At 34.8% G+C, this 18,668-nt stretch overlaps 1 protein-coding gene across 1 annotated transcript in view; it reads left to right on the forward strand.

The window, feature by feature from the left end:
* Positions 1–4,779: 4,779 nt before the first annotated feature.
* Positions 4,780–18,668, forward strand: part of LOC149791072 (snake venom metalloproteinase BaP1-like) — a 29,549-nt gene continuing 15,660 nt past the window's right edge. Inside the window, exons 1-5 of the mRNA XM_089973280.1 lie at positions 4,780–4,858; positions 6,359–6,594; positions 15,158–15,247; positions 17,531–17,690; positions 18,198–18,332. Coding sequence (XP_089829406.1) covers positions 4,780–4,858; positions 6,359–6,594; positions 15,158–15,247; positions 17,531–17,690; positions 18,198–18,332 — 700 coding nt within the window. The remainder of the gene's footprint in view (positions 4,859–6,358; positions 6,595–15,157; positions 15,248–17,530; positions 17,691–18,197; positions 18,333–18,668) is intronic.

Genomic DNA, 18,668 nt, shown 5'->3' on the forward strand with positions numbered 1-18,668 from the left:
TTTAAAAGACAATTTGAATAGCTTGGAAATGTTTTAAAGAAATTCAGATAACGGACTTCCCCTAATTTATGTTAAGACTCTGTATGAGTAAGGGGGAACAAAGTTAATATATCAATTAAATTAAAATTAGCAAATAATTTATTTCACTAGAATACAACATGAAAAAACAGAAGACTCTTAGAGTATTGCGCATTGAATTCCAAATACCCTTAAATGTTCTATTGCAAGTAAAATGGTATGGATTATTCCGAATGAATCAAAATAGCAATGAATTCCAAATACCAATAAATGTTCTATTGCAAGTAAAATGGTATGGATTATTCCGAATGAATCAAAATAGCAATGAATTCCAAATACCATTAAATGTTCTATTGCAAGTAAAATGGTATGGATTATTCCGAATGAATCAAAATAGCATTGAATCTCCTGACATGCCATAATGTGCATCTACATTTTTGTATTCCGACCTTGTTTCAACACAATTATTCAACGGCCCACACAATGATGGGAGTGCAATTTCGATACACAGTCAATCAAAACATATTGAACATGGATCTTTACTAGTTTCTTATTTATTTTAAAACGCCTCAAATGTAATGTTGAGAACACAAGGCAGTAGACAAACAAACTGATTATATGATTTGAAGTCGGGTAATTTGAAACTAAATGCGTGGTGTGTTTGAAGGCTTGTGGTGTGTGTGTGTGTGTGTGTGTGCTTGTGTGTTTTCTTTATACATTAGTAATGTGATAAAAATGGGGGACCTCTTGTAAAAGATCGTAGAACCGTTGCTGTCATTGCTTATATTAAAATTATTTAAGTTAACGAACAGGATTAACAATTAGCCTACATTATATAAAGCAACACACTTGATAATATAACAAATTAATAGCTAGCATCAATCTCAGGATACTTGTCTTGCCAATATCGAATTAGGAACGAGTAGCATGCCATGAGGTTCTCCGACACTTATATATCGAGTTTGCTTGTGATACCGCTAAATTACCTTTAATTAGGTGATTGTACCGCTAATGATACCGCTAAATTACCTTTAATTAAGTAATTGTACCGCTACTGATACCGCTAAATTACCTTTAATTAGGTAATTGTACCGCTACTGATACCGCTAAATGACCTTTAATTAGGTAATTGTACCGCTACTGATACCACTAAATTACCTTCATTTAGGTAATTTTACCGCTAATGATACCACTCAATTACCTTTAATTAGGTAATTGTACCGCTACTGATACCGCTAAATTACCTTTAATTAGGTAATTGTACCGCTACTGATACCACTAAATTACCTTTATTTAGGTAATTTTACCGCTAATGATACCACTCAATTACCTTTAATTAGGTAATTGTACCGCTAATGATACCACTCAATTACCTTTAATTAGGTAATTGTACCGCTAATGATACCACTCAATTACCTTTAATTAAGTGATTGTAAACTGCAAAGTATGGTTGAAACCAAAGAAACACTATACAAATATCGGTCGCTTTATATCTGTAACTGACCTTAATCTAAATATGAGAAATGGCTCTTCATAAAGCCTAGAAAAATAGTAAGCAAAAAAGAGGTCAGATGTAGAAAGGTGTCAAAATAAATACACAAGTGGTAAATCAAGCAGGCGACAGTTATTGAGGTTTAACACAGTACATGCATTTCACGACAGACAAGTAGAAGAAGACATCAGAATGAACCTAATCCCAGTATTACACTGTGCATGCAAAAACACAAAAGCACCATATACTGACGTCAATACCATTGCTTAGGTCACCATTGACACATATTATAGCCATTAATAAGTTATCTATTTTACGTAGCACACAAATTATAAATACACCTTTTAGCAACTTGTAACCCAACCTAACTTGACCAACCCACTCTAAATGTAAATTCGCTTGGACTGTTGTGCTATGTGTTTTCCGTATATCCGAGGGCATATTGTAATATTCCAAACATCATATTAGGAATCGAACATAGGCTTGGGGGCAAGATTATTGACAACGTATCCACCAGTAAGTAAACATATTTTTCTTTAATGATGTTTTTTTCTGAGATATCGTATTCCGTGATGCACTATTTATTTCAACTCTAAACAATACAACATATAATTGTTATGAACCTAAATGATTATATATTTAAGGAAGATACCGAAATTGTCCTCCGTATGTTATTTGAACTAATAGTATTTTTTGAACTAATAGCCTTCGCAATTTCAAAATGGCATAATACCTTCCTTCATTCTTTATATAAATAATACGTCATATACTTATCATTTGTGTAAGATATGGATCTACAATAATCGTTACAACAACGCCTTTGGTTGGTTTTAAAGCAATTATATATACGAGAGGAGGTTTTAGAATAAACACAGCCAATTATAGAAAGCAACCCAACGGCATATAAATTCACCTGCCTGTAATTACGCAATGGTCAATTTAAAACGCGACGTCTGTTTTAAGTTAATGATAATATATCCTTAGTAACAACATCTTATCATATATCTCTCCGTCACAGACACATTCCATTATAGGCAACAGGTGACTTAAATGTCGTGTACGGACTTGATTCACTTGTTAAAATCTGGATGAAACGATTTGCTGATGGTAAGGAGAATACGCATAAAGTGAATTTGTAGGTCGAGGGCATTGTTTCAAAAGAAACATACAATTATTTGTAAATTTGTGAAGGAAGAGAAATGTTGTCTTGTCCATACTGTCCAAAACGTAGCAGCTAACACTGATATTTCATACACAAGTGGAGACGAATTTTTACCGCAAATTATTAGGGCTGTTCATAGTGACCTTTTCGTGCCCGCATTGCTTCATAAAATGGCAATAGGTTGACATGTAAAGCTCTGTTGGAAAGTTTTTAGACAGATGCAAAATTGTAGGCTAAAATTTCTTAAGTTAGAATATATTGCGTGAGGAGACTCACGTAGACTGCTTTGAAACCAAGGCGACCCCAACAAATAAAAGATGTATTAAAACGCACAAACTAGTTTTTCCTATTAAAGCAGGTTTCTCCAAAACTGTTGGGAAGGTTACATGCATTACGATTTTCTACAAACATGGGGACATTTTGAACTAACTTGTATTCAAGCAATCATAGACATGATTTTGAAATAAAGGTTCAATTCAGCAGAGAAATTATTATATTGGAAATGAAATCAGACATATCTCAATAGATTTAAACAATATTTTGTTAGTGATCTTGCTTGTCAGGCTCTTAACAGAATACACACTTTAAAAAAATGATTTGATTGATATTTTTATTTCGACTACCAATACGATGAAGATGCGAAAGTATCTATGTTATGCACAGATTCATTAATTTATATTTAACTTAGGCTGGTTTTAAAAATAGCACACCATCGGCAAGAAATATTTACTATGGGACCTGTTTCAAAAATAAGCACATTTCCTTTCAACCTTCAAAATGAAAAAGGAAATTTTGTAAGGACAAAAATTAAAATAATTGCAAACTAATTGAAAAAAGATATATAGATCAAACTATATATCCTGTACAAAAAGGTGTATGGTGTCTAAGGTAAACTCAAGAGTATTATTTGCATGTTTGCCAATAGGTAACTAACGTTCTGTTTACTTTATTTCTCTGGAAAACTACGGTAAATATTTCATGTGTGAAACTGACTAATTCCAAAAACAAAAAACAACAAAATGGAAACAACATACCAAACAAAACCGCTCCTGTGTCCTAAGTGGTTATTGCATCCGTCTTGGATCCGGGTTCGAACCCTGGCCGAGGCAAGCCAAAGACTTACAAAAATGGTACTAGCAGCTTCCTCTCTTGGCGTTCAGCATTAAGAGGTTAGTGTTAGGACTGGTTGGCCTGGTGTCAGGGTAATGTAATGTTATTGGGTTGGTCATCATGCTATATGTATATGGCATGATGCCTCAGTGCTAGACATCACTATAAACTGCAATACAGAAGACATCGTAGCGATATGACTGAAAAACTGTTAAAGCTACGTTAAAAATTCAACTCTCTCTCTCTCTCTCTCTCTCAGACACATACAAACACACACACACACACACACACAGAGGCCAAACAGATTGTGGACTACTTTGAACTGTGTTGTGCAACACAATTACTTAAGCAAACAAAAAGCCATGCATATTTATTTATAAAGGATTACGATTACGAGGCCAAGTACAGCCTATCAACCATTTTTGTCTGTCTGTCTGTCTGTCTCGCTCTCTCACAATCGGAACAAAAAACCTGTAGTGTGCAAATTCAATATACAAGTATGTCGTTAGGCCTTTCGAACACGCAAGGCGTCTTCTGACCAATTTACTTTTTGCGTCAGTGCTCGGACATTATGAACTTACGCTTCTGCCATTTCAGTTTAACGGGTTAATATTTTATTATACTCACTGACCCTACTCAAGAAAATTATTATTATTATTATTATTATTATTATTATTATTATTTCAACATATAAAGCATGGTGAAATATATTTTAGTCACTTTCGCGGCAACGATGTTAATTTCCAACATACATACATATATGCATGCATAAATACATACATACATACATACATACATACATACATACATACATGCATGCATGCGTGAATGCATACATACGTCGTGCATATTTATCACAAAATAAATATATATTCTACCCAAAATCGGCACAATTTGATTCGTAAGAATGTTGCAAGTTATATAATTTAGTTATGATTTTGTGTCACACTATGCAAAACAATACACATACTGTTAATTTAGGACTTCGCCCTAGACAATGTTCTTTCGTACTCCCATTCTCAGAAAAGTTGCAATAGTGAACAATAGTGAACTTGAGAACTTTGATCCATATACCCGTTAGCTAAGATCCGTATTACTTAAGATTACTTCACATTCGGCCAATCGAATCTAAGAGAAACGTGGCACGCCTCTAAAACGTCGCTCTGATCTACATAATCTGTCATTGGAAAATCCTATATATAAGCAAGGTTATGATGGCTACACTGTTCATTATTTCCGTAGACGACACCCGGTCTTTGAGTTGACAATAATGAAGATAGGTGTATTTATTTTCGTCTTTGATCTATTGCAATACATCCAGTCAAGTACGCCATTTCTCTCTCTCTCTCTCTCTATATATATATATTCTGTTTTTTTTGTTAGTTTGCCTTTTCAATACTTAAAATATCTTATCTACATTTAACGGTGTTTTGGTATTGCACCGATGCAGCGGAATACTATTACGCCAATTATAAATGATATTACGTCAGTGTAGAGCCGACAGTTAGGATGTATGCATTGGGTCTGTATGTGTCCGATACCAGACTGACGCAATACCAACTCATCGCAGCGATGTGTTCGATGCAAGGAATGCAGCGCTCTAGCAGTGGGTTCGTTGTGCTTATGTTACCTTTGTGGAGTTTGCATTCCGCGTATTTTATTCAGTATGAAGAAACTGCTTATATATATATATATATATATATATATATATATATATATATATATATATATATATATATATATATATATATATATATATATATATATATATAATTTAAGGTCAGTACAGGAAACCTTCGATTTGAACACGGGTTACCGAGAGACTCTGTGACTGATTTATCTCAGCTATTTTTATCATACGTACTAATATGCCTTGACACCTCACTGCACAATAGTTTTCTCAGATCGCATGAGCACATGTTTCGTTTTGGTAATATCTGGCAGATTAATGGGTTGTCAGATTAAAGATTAATCAAGGATTTCGATGTGAAACGTGGATCCATAAAGCTGACGAATGTTGTTTTTAGTGGTTTCATTGAATTCTGGCTTTTCTGCTGACCGGCTCGATATTCTGACCGGCTTGATATTCTGACCGGCTCGATATTCTGACGGCTTGATATTGTGTTAGGATATCTAATGGCAACAATAACATGGTATACGTTTTCCGAAACATCTATGTGTAGAGGTGAATGGCTATGAACCGAAGGGTGAAGAATAAGAGTATTCGGTAAAGACGTATGATTAGGTGGCGCTACAGTGCCGAATAAAAATAGCTTTTGCAAGAAGGCTTTTGTCAACAAAGAGTTATAATATTTAGTTACATTTCTCTTTAGAAGTCGTTACTGTCATTACTGTCTTCATAATTATTTTCGCAATGTGCACTTCATTAGCTTTCTAGGAAGATGACTCATACTTGGTTGTCCAAAAATCGGTCCGGTCAAACTGTGTGGATGGTTTTATTTATTTTTATACTGACTAGCAAGAGGTAACTTACGAACGGGTATTTTGTCTCATCTGGTTTTTCGTTCGTTCATATTTTGATATCCACCATCTTTTACTTTTGCCATCAACAACAGGTTCGGAAACGGTCTGGCTGAAAGATGTGACCAAAACATTCCAGAGCGGCAAACGCGAACTAGGTGACACTGACCTACCTGATCAGATAATATTTCATCTCAAACGCGGTGCAGATGTCCTGGCTTTAAATCTCAAGAGGAACTATGACGTTGATCCAAACGCTGACATCTACGTTGTGCAAAATACGAAAGACGGTCGATCCTTACTGACAAAAACTGAATTTGTGGAAAAAGAGGTAAGCTGTTTAATGGATCAAAACAAGCAAACCCAGTATTGCATTGATTCCTGCTTTCTTGTAGGTGCTTGCATTGATAGGATCCACATTCACAAAGAAAAAGAGAAACCTCCGAGGCGCCTGTAGTAGGAAGCTAGAGCTCTTATTGGTTTTGAGAGCCTGTAAGCTCCTGCATTAGTAGTTGCTTCGTGCGACCTCCTTTTTTCCCTGGATTTCTTCCTAATAGTCGCCTAGCAAGCGATATATTAAACGTTTAATTTCTTCTAACCATCGTTGTTCCATAAAACGGTAAATTACGTTTACAAAAACTCCGACTATTGCTGAAAGCATTGCAAATATTAAAGACTTATGCAATGGTATCAACACATTCCTCACATATTCAGATAATATTTTTTCCCACCGATGATATTTTTGTTCTACTTTATTGAGTCCAGTTATCGTTGATATAATATTGTCAATCATGGGCTGTAGGTATTTCGCTGAGGTACCATACTTTTAACTTACGGGCATTATTTGAGATCTTTATATGTATGTGATCATCTGGTTCAGGTGATTTCATATTGTTCTTGGACTGCCTTGGCAAGAAACGAGCCATATAGGCATTGTATTTTCGTTTTAGTTTGCTGTGCGAGTTCCACTTGTCGCTTGGCATTTTATGTACTTTTGAACGTTTTAAAAGAAAATCACTACGTTGGAGAATCGGACTTTTCTGTGAATGTGACGGATGTCGAATCTATTCTCGGAGTGGTCGGACGTTTTCCACTTCCGCTAGCAAATAGTCTAAAGATAATCGTTTTATATATGCCTCTTAACTGTAGTGAAACTGATTGCGATCATTTTTTAATAGACGAGCATTCTTGTATGCAGTCGTAACGTGATCATTTTACCAGTCCACATTTACTACCCGTCTTGCTAATAGGAGTTGACTTTGCAATTGGTTGCTGTGATTGTCATTGATTTGCATTGCAACAACAACGTCCTGTACTGCTCTGATCCCTTCAGGGGTCCATAGTTGCCATGATAAATCTGTTCGGACACTGGTTTAGTAAGGGTTTGTTGCGATAGTAAGAACTGAAATCGTAGATGTTCTGGCAGACTGCGTAACGGATGCAAAACGTTTTACGTGGTCTATGACGGACTCAGTGAGCGGATCAAAAGCGTTGATTTAGATAACTGAGCGTTGCAATTTCCGGCTGCGGAATTACGGCCCAAACAATAGTCTTATGAAAGTCTCTGAAAAATCTGAATATGTGTGCGTGTGGATTAATGCAGGAATCATCCGTTCAAATCTGGAATTTCTATGGTCACGGAGTCACCGGCGTCGATTCCTTAAGTCGTCGGTATTGCATACATTGTTCATGTCTTTAGTGAGTTCATGCATTTATGTGCGAAACGTCCCCAATGGCATCATATATTGTTGGTGAGCAACCACTAACAAATCGACTTCGCTTCATTGATAACTGCCGGATCGTTGTTGCCGGCGCCATTTGACCCCGGTGGTTTATCAACATATCCACGAGTTCGTGAAAACAAAGACAGCTCTTTACTGATTAATTTACCAACAATTTCTTCCAGATGCGATATAGCAATATCTTCCTGAAAATGCTGCCTGCCGCGTTCAGATTAATATTTTATGATTTTACCATTAAAAATTCTTTCCAGTCATTGCCTCTTGATTTAATTCTTATCAAACCTTTACCGATATACTCACTTAGCGCAATGAAAACCGTTGGCCTTTGTGGAACTTATTTAGTCGTTTCTTACGTAATCTCACCAGTACTTTTTGAGAAAGCCGCAAATATCCGGGCACGAACTTCGAGATATCTGAAGAGATTCCTACCTGGTCCTCCTCTGGCGTATTTAGCAAGCGAATGTAGAATCTTTACATAACGTTATTGATTTAATCATTGATTTTTATCAGTTTCACCGCGGTTTAAAATCACCACTTGCAATGTGCACGTGTGTGAATTTCTCTCCTTCACGTGGACCTTGAGGAAGATCACGGTATCGTACTGTTTGAAAAAAGAACCAAACAAACTATTCACCTTAAACCAGGACTTGAGCATGTGTGGTGATACGCCCACATGCTACAATATTGATATGATCCACGGATGATCGGAAGCACCTTCACAGCGTCTATGATTGGGGTGTATACACGTGGAATGCTTGCTCAGTGATGTTCGAAATCGCAGATGCGCTTGTTCATACACATACCAGGAACCTTCAGCGGTGATGACAGTTGCGATAGGGCGTTTTCATTTTCGTCAGCGACTACTCTTGCAAGTGTTAAACCCCTAATGAAGTTTGAAGCAAATATGCTCGGTCCTTGCACAAACCTGCCTCGCAGCCATGCGCAGCTCCTCTAGAGTAAATAATAATAATGCAAGTATGTCGGATTTTCTAGCACCGCAAGATGTCTTTATTCCGCAGTCTCGCACAAATTGCATGAGCAGATCTACGGCAGGCATGCACCTGTTTCTCAACAATACATTTTTGTATCATTTTAACTTGCCCTGTATCAGAATTAACAATAGCTTCGATTCTTGATATAATTGTATTGTTTAATTCTCTTTTTTAGCGGCTTCGAGGTTGATAGCATCGTTGACCTTCTCCTAAAATTTATTGAATGCACGATTCGCGTTGACAAATCATCGCACGCGCTAACTATAACATTCTAGTACATATTGGCATGGTCTATATGATTGCTTACGTCCCTTGACCTCGATACCGTATGTGAGACATGGTTAAGCGGTAATGCCTATATATAACGTGAGCAAATGAGATTTACAGTATTCGTAAGGCATATTCGGCAATGACTCGCGGTATGTAGACCTATTATCCGCATAGCGTTGGAAACATATGATGTTTACGCATCGGGCTACGGAAATGAAATGCTTTATTTTGGATTATTTCTGTCAGCATTTCAGCAGATGAACTAGGTCAGGTTTGTATGTGGTTTAAAAGAATTCAACTTAACAATGCCGATAAATTACAAGAGCTATTAAACAAACTAAACCGATCTTGTAAAAGCATTAGTACAAATTGAACACTTTATAAATGTAAGTTCTTATATTTAAGAGAAGCAACGATGAACAGGGTGTAATGTGTTTAAAACATTATTTAAAAGATTGAAATGTTTACCTTAGTATGCTGCATCTTAATCGAAGTTTCTAATCTTGCAAGAAGTTGACCTATACATATTTTATCATCTGCTAACCATCTTGTCAACTTTCCTCATAAATGAATTGCCAAGCTGTTCCCGGGTATATAGTCTGTTTCTAGATTCTTTAGTAATTCTTTTCCCATAAGGAACAATTCATTCGAGCTGCAAGTTGACTAATTAACGATTCATATTAAATCAGTTTTTTTCTGCGATACAAGTTCGACAACATCATGTTTTAGGTCTTCACGTTGATATATAGATATCACATTTTCGTATGCATTTAGAAAAGAATTGTGGGATATTTTGTACACTTTATGAATATCACTTACCTACATTAAAGAACGAACGTTCCTTCTCGATACAAATCGGATTTTCGACCAAAAGCAATACGTGATCAAATGGATTATCGTTGCGCAGAATTACATTACGTGCAGAATAGACCGAAACAAGTTTGTTTCGGTTGATTCATGTTCATTTTAAAAGAAATGACGTATCGTTGCGCAGAATTACATTACGTAATCACCCTTTTTGTTCGCCACTGAGTATCCTACATGGTCCCCTCAATATAATTTCTGTGTGTATGAGTGTGGGATTTGATTTGTAACGTAGCTTTAACAATTTTGCAGTCATACCATGTCTGCATCGTGTCAGCTGATTGTGATGTCTAGCAGACTTATAGCATTTTGTATCACCCAGTGACATTATTCTGACATCAGGCCGACCAGTATTAACACTGACCTCTTAATGCTGAGCCCCAAGCGAGGCAGCTGCAAGTACCATTTTTATAAGTCTTTAGTATGACTCGGCCGAAATGCAAATTTGCGACCTCCCGCATCCGAGGCGGACGTTCTAACCACTAGACCATCGGAACAGTCAAGGAAATTTCTAATTGATGTTATTTGTTAACATTGTCCTGATGTCTAGATAAATGTGGCAATTTTACAAATAAGTACTTTGGCGATACGTTGATGACAAACACTGAAAGCTCGCGACACAAACTCTATTGTACGGAATCAATTAATATATAGAGAAAGATCTGGAACATTAAAGATGGCATGTTCCTTTTTTGGTATATCAATATGATTCTCATTCCCAATGTCAGAAAAGGCTGACATTTTGCAAACGGTAAACCAAAATGTTAAAGTAAAAAAGTAAAAATTAAACTTTTGTAGAAATTTTGCATTATTTGTTTTGTTTATGATCAACCCATTTGAAATGGCTTTAAGTCATTATTTGGCATCGTACTATTTCGTTTCAATCCAATTATTAAAACATTTAAACTTAATTATGTTGGTGAAACACACAACAGCTAGTACCAACTTTGTACACAAATTAAATATATTTTTTAAATATGTATTGTATTGGATTTGCTTTATCCAGTGTTTTCTAATTTTGTTCATTTTAGATTATATTCTTGGTCTGTTGTGGATTTTCACTCAATGTATAGTTTACTAATTCATTACGTTCTAATGTCCCTAATTGTTTATTTCTTTTTTTTTATGCTTTATATTTTAAATTAGGAATGTGTAACACTCGCTTAAGAGTTGATTGTCAAGTGTAACCAAACTATAAATTGATCTTTTAGGATTAAAACTTTTTCACTGGCGGTGGTGAATTTCCTAACATATTTAACAGCCCCTTTAAAAGCACCATGCATGCAATAACATCAGAGCTTAATGTTATATTACAGACTTTGGTGATTATTTACGCTTCTCCTATTTATTTTGTTACGAGTCTATGCTCTAAAAGTAAGTAACAGAAACAAGTGAAGACAACAAGTTTTGTACAATTTAACAAATAATTTATTTCCCTTGAATACAAAGTGAAAATAAAAAACACTTAGGTATTGCGAATTCAATCCCAAAATAATCCAAGAATGAAAGACACAAGTCCTAGTAATTTAAAGTCCTGAAGAAAAAACAAATCAGTAAAACTCCCTAAGAGATCCAAAACTGAAGCCGATAACGCGTCTGCTAAAGCTTATGGAGTGCTTATGTGTCAACAGTCTTTTTTTGAGTCGTAATACTATAATTCCAGGTTTGAATATATTATAAATTATAGTGAATATCTTTATCCAACAATTTTATCGGAGCACTTTTGTATTTCCAGAGAAAATGATCACTTAAGTTCAATAATCTGAAGAAAATAAAATTCAGCCCAAACTGGTCACAGCATAATATATCTTGAAGTTGCTAGATGTTAAAGCACGATTGACCTATCCTCACAATCATGAGATTATATAGTTCTATACTTGACCTTAGGTCATATCTAGCATTATCTACAAATACATTACCTAACGGAAAGAAATCTTCTAGAATGATGTAATGAGCCTTGGTTACTTACAACACAATAACGTATTAGATTCCCATAGGAACCTGAAAAACCCTGATCCAAATCAACATTTTCACTCTTTCTGGTTTACCTGAATAATAATCCTGATATTAAGATCATACGCATAGAGAATAATGAGGTTATATTTAGTTGTTTACAATACAAAATTCAACCAGGTCAAGCAGATAGAACTCAGTTTTGGACAATAGAATGTCATGAAACAATTTTAGTTTTTAAAACTAACAAATCAACTAATTAAATTAAATATACATAACAATTTAGTGACATATGCATGAACCACTATCTCTAGCATCATAGCTCTTGGAAATAATTTCTTAAATTGGGATATATGTAGTATATTTGTTGTCCTGTTCAGATAAAATACTTTAGTTGATTTTTCGATGTAAAATCCGACATCTCTTTCACTGGCATGCTGATATTATATTGAAATATCTAATCTTTATTTACGAAGACACTGCGAACAAAAATCATAATTTTCTAGCAAAATGAAAACGACAGCTAAAGTATCTAAAATACACATACGGTGTTAGATTGTGCAGTCTGATTTTCATAAATTTGCTCAACGTTATATGTTCTTATAATGTACCATAAGTAATTGTCGGTTTAGAGGTTTTATTTTTTTTAATTTTGTTCGCTTTGGATTTTCAAAATTCACGTCTACGTTTCCAACGGGAATTGCAAGTTGTATCCTATGTTAATCTTTGTGAAGATTTTTTTTTCTTTGTTTCTTTGTAAACTGTATTTTCATAATTCGTTGGTCATGTACGCCTTCAAGTATTTGATATGGACGATTTGATAATTACCTACAACAATTTGATGTTGCAAGAAAACTATTCACGATATCCTGCAACTTTGACCCAGATTGTTCCTCTCCTGAGTTCCTCATATAGGACAAGAAGTGAACAAGAAGGGAAATGTATTCACTGGTCGAGAACACAAAATAAGATATAAATTAAAAACATTCTTAATATTTATAAAATGCCTTAAATGCAAGAGGTTTGTGTGTGTGATTAGATTTTAACGTAGTTTTAACACTTTTTTCAGTCATATCGCTACGGTGTATGCAATGAAACAGTTTATTGTGATGTCTAGCACTGGGACATCATGCCGCAGACATGTAGTATGTTGTCCCACCAAATCACATTATCTTGACATCAGGCCGACCATTCCTAAAACCAACCTCCTAATGCTGAGCGATAAGCGAGGCAGTTGTTAGCATCATATTTAAAAGTCTTTGGTATGATTCGGCCGGGGTTCGAAACCACGATATCCCGCATCCGAGGCGGACGCTCCAACCACTACGTCACCGGAGCGGTCAAATTCAAGAGATAAAATACGTTAGAAACAATTGGAATTATTCAAGATGGTTAACTCATTATTGGCAAGGTTATGTGCAGCACTGTCTAATTATTTTCTTTTTTGACATCTCGGTCTTGGTTTGAACTGTTAGCTCCAATTTTCACCACATGATAAGATATGTATGACGGAAAGAAGATCCGGTGGAGGAAAAGCACTGGAAAGCCTGGGGGAGAACCGCTACCACACGAAAAAAAAAATAGTGGCAAGATTTCTCATATAACTACATTAGCCGAGCAACAGTAGTCGAACTAACGTGCATAGAGGTGACATGGCAGTGATTGGTAAAGGCTAGCGCCGATGACCACCTGGCCTCTCGGAATCCCTGTATTTAGACTTGATCGAACAACATAAATAGAGTTTTACAATGAATAACATTGTAAAATGCACCAATAGCACATCATACCGTAATCATTTTGTTTATTAGGTATATTTTCAACATTTTTAAAGTCCTGGTTTAAGTGGCATATCAAAATGAATGTGACTTGTAGTTAGCGAACTGATACGTAGCGCAGACAAATAAATATATGATTTAAATGACAGAACGCCTGTTGAGTAATAAATCATGTTCTATGTCATATATTCATATTCTAGTACGCTGTCTAAATTTTCGATTAGATTCATTTTAAATGTTATCGATTTTACGATGTAAATCACTTCTCCTGACACTAATTTATAATTGTTTGAAGTTCCGGTATTTTCAAAGATTTAATATGTCGTCCCTGTTTGTTTCTCTTCAATTTGTTCCCCAATTTGTCAGTCACCTTTGCCAGTTATTGTTTTGTTTTCTCAATTCCATATAACTACGTCCGATTCATTTAGGTACCCTTCGATGTCTGTTGGAATGTGATTACTTCTCGATAAATCGCAATGCGCCACTTGAACTGAATCCCAGTTCCTTTTATAACTGTGGCTATTCCAGGTGGATTACTAATTTAGTTATTGAGAGATGGCTACAGGTGATAGAGATTTTGAGAATACATGTGATGGGTATTGTAAATTTCCTGCATTTGAATTTGAATTAGTTCATAACACTTGCAACTGCTTAAAAACGTGATGCTGAAATTATCAGTAATTAGAAAAGAGCATAGTACTTGGTGTTAAAATAGATGAACTATAGTATAAGTAATGAAAAATGATTTAAGATTATGGACATCACAATATAATTAGAATATCAAAGTCAAACAATCCTCATGACTTTTTGACTGAAAATAACACGAACAAAGTAATTGTTTTATCAAATACCATTAAAGACGGATAAAAACAATAAATATACCATAGGTTCGTATGTCGAATACATTTAACTAGCAAATAATGTGCAGCTACCTAACCTAATATCTGCCAACAGCGGAACTACAACAAAATAAAAGCAAGTCAACAGATACCACCTAACATTACACTTGTTTCATAGACATAACATCCATCTATAAGAATGGTTCACATGAAGATAAAAAAAAACTGTGGACCTAATCACAAAATGCGGAAGCTTATTATCAGGTATATATTTTATTTACCTCCCTAGCCACTATGCAATGGTGTGATCATCCACACAGATAACCAGTCCAAACTTGTATTACCTACCCAATTACCTACATACCAGCACATAGCTACTTACCTAGATGTATGGGTTGAAATACTTACAAACCTGCCGTCTTATCTGCCAATCTAAATTTTGACGTATTTAATTAATAGGATCTGGCATACTACCAGGACATAGAGAATGGGGCATTCATGACCGTCAGATGTGTCAAACGATCAAATGGACAGTGTGAACGACTCATCGTAAGTATATTATGATATTATAATGTATAGACTGTGTCCAGCACCAATGTGCACAATTTGTTATAAAAATATGTTCCCGGTGCAAAGAGTCATAGGTTTTGTGATTTAGTGCAGATGAAGGTTCAAGTCCACGCTAAAAAGATTGTCCATGTTTTAACTGATTCAGTTTCGTAGAGAACAGATTGGTCACACATACACACGCAAACCTAATTCCTAACGTAAAAGACAGAATAATAATTTCTTTTGCAGAAGTTCGGTTCTTCATTCATAATAAAACACATTGTTATCATAAAGATTATCATAATTTTTCTTCTGCTCCCCTTTAATTTTGCACATAAACGTCCTAGAGAGGCCCAACTAGCGTTTGAAGCTGACAAATATATGCCTAGGATGATTGATAGGATGGCGAAATGACAAATGCAGGTTATATATCACGTATCTTCCTTAAGTTCTTTAAGCAAAGTATCTACATGGTCAACCGTTAGAAATTTGTTGTTGTAATCACGACTATTATAGTGAACGGACATTACCAGATCAATCATATATTTGTCTATGGTCAGGCACATCTTGCGTCATAATACGCTAACTCAAAAGTCAACAAAACAGCTACATTCTGACTGTATTATCCAGCAATGGAAGATGTGAAAAGCTATTGAGCGCGCACAGATTTATTGTGTAGTGTTGCCATGGAATCGTATCAAGAAGTATGAGTGAAGTATGAAAATTTTTTTTCAACACTGAAAAGATATGTTGCAATTATCATTCACATAACCCATGTATTAAGCTTGTTAATTGTCATTATATATATATATGTTTATCATTAAACAAATAAGATATGGATTCTCTGCAGGTCACATATATCCTTAGATTCGTGAACAAATTTATATGGAAGGTCGTAATTATAATAGTGAGTACAAAGCAGCTTCTTGAATGTCTTTCATATTTAGTCTTGACTTATTACTTTCCTAGTATTCAGTTGCGGATAATTCATGCATAGTATTTCATGTACTCTATTTAAACTAGTGATATGCTCATTCTCAATAAAGTTACTACTATAAAATGTGAACAATGGTGTCAAGAATTATCATTATCATTACCAATTTACATCTACACTTCCCACAATAATCTCTAATGTTACCATAGTTACCAGTAGTATTGCAACACTTGTTGTTTTAATATCTCAGGCTGCGCCATTGTTACCAAATGTACTACCATTGGTACCAAAATTACCAATATTATTGCCATAGCAACATCCATCTTTGCCATAAGTAACACTATTATTACCACATTTATCACTATTAGTACCACAATTACCACTGTTATATCCACAATGACCAATATTATTACCAATCCTACACATTATTATTGCCATAATGAAAACTATGCTTACCACTTTTACAGCATGTTTTACTTTGTCTGCTCATGTTGTTGGTGACAATTTTCTTCGCTCTTCTTGCATGTAGTTTTGCTGGATTTTAATATCTTGCGAAAAAATTCAACACAATCAGTTTTGGGCTTTGAAATGTACTTAGATGCTGTTTAGACTTTCCTTATTGCACTGAATTGACCAAATAATCCAGTCCATCATAATCAGAAAATCGGTATTGAAACTGGATCAACATAGCAACAAAATCGATCCGTTCCAGGTCAAATACAAAAGTTGTTGCAATGTGCATTCATTCAAAATATGTAAATTTCAATTTTAACTAGACCAAGACGACAATTCTCTTTGAAATTACTGTCGAGCGCGCGACGAAATTCAAAGGTCTCTGGGTGGTGTTTTGTGCGCATTAGTATTATTATTGTATATTGATGAATATACGGTTGTGTGTTTAATTTTGAATACAGTAAAAAATTTGTTTCTTATCTTTATTCCTTCTACTAAGCCTTACGTAGAATATGGCAATGGGCATATAATGAAAATACTGCTACATTTGTATGGAAAATTATGAACTAATTTGCTCGGATGAATACTGGACTGCCAAGGGTCGTGCAGTATTAATACGATAACAAGCTGGTTCATACTTTTCCCTACAAATTTAGTAACCTATAAATTCTTCTGTTATCTCGAGTACATTTTAATTATTTGAATATTTCAAGCATTCCGTGTTGTAGTATGTACTCTTTGTTACTAATTATATAAATCTATGCATAGCCAGATTTATGATTACGTGTCTTCGTTTTCTACCACTAATATTTAAAATGATAAGATAAATGATATCAGGTACGCCAACTCTGACTGATATATTTGATACACAACGTTTGTTTTCTACCCTTTACTAGAACGGCAACGTACGAATAGGAGACAGTAGTTACGATGTTGAACCAGAAGAAACAGAAACAGATATCACACCAAGAAACGTGCTGGAAGTTCAAAGTCTTTATGGAAAACGATATGTTCTACGGGACCAAGCAAATCGAGAACATTCAGTCGAAAATATAGGTTGGTAATATCTTTTTTCAAATTTCGAGCTTAAAGTATGTCAAAAATATTCTTTTCATTTTTTCTGTTTGCTTTGCTTTATATTACAAGTATAATAAAACGGTGCATGAAGAATCACACACACACACATGACTAATATAGATACAGTGAAAGGTTCATTATATATATATATATATATATATATATATATATATATATATATATATATATATATATATATATATATATATATATATATATATATATATATATATAATCTGTTATAATTTTAATTAAGCCTGTTATAATTTTAATTAAGCTCTATCGAGTTACACGACAAACGATAAAGGGACATTTATGGAAAAATCACCACGGTTCCAGCCCTTGTTTCTTCCTTGAGGGGCACATATTAAAAGCTCTGCTTAATGTTGATATAATTGACAGTTGAGGTGAATAATCAATGCAGTAAATTAACATTAAAACTTGGTATTTGTATTTAATCAAGTATTACCCATCTTGTATATGCAGAAAATATAGAACACGAGTATAGAGCACTTCTCCGACGTTTCCTACATGGGCAAGACAAACAAAACCAAACTTCCCGCTCAGACGCCACGTTATCATCCCGAGCTGTAACAGGTTTGCATACAAGAGGGAGAACAGGTGAGAACAGTTATGGTGGAATAAAATATAAATAAAAATAAAGAATGAAGGAATAAAGGTGTGGTACGATATTGTCTCATATTTGTGTAGTAAGATATTAACACATATGAACACTGTAAGATATTGTCACCTAGGAAAATCTTAATCATCCCTTCATGCTGATGGTAATTTAGTTGTAATATATATTCTATTATAATACATGACAGTGTTTTTAGTGTTCTTATGCTTTGCATGCCGTCTGTACATATTTCTAATTATGCAGAAATATAAGGTCTTAAAGAAAGCAATCTGAACAGTTACGTGAATGAAGTCTATATTAAAAAGTGCATACAATGA

The sequence above is a fragment of the Sinohyriopsis cumingii genome, chromosome 10 (assembly GCF_028554795.1).
Source record: "Sinohyriopsis cumingii isolate HCF-2022 chromosome 10, ASM2855479v2, whole genome shotgun sequence".
NCBI classification, from domain to species: Eukaryota; Metazoa; Mollusca; class Bivalvia; order Unionida; family Unionidae; genus Sinohyriopsis; species Sinohyriopsis cumingii.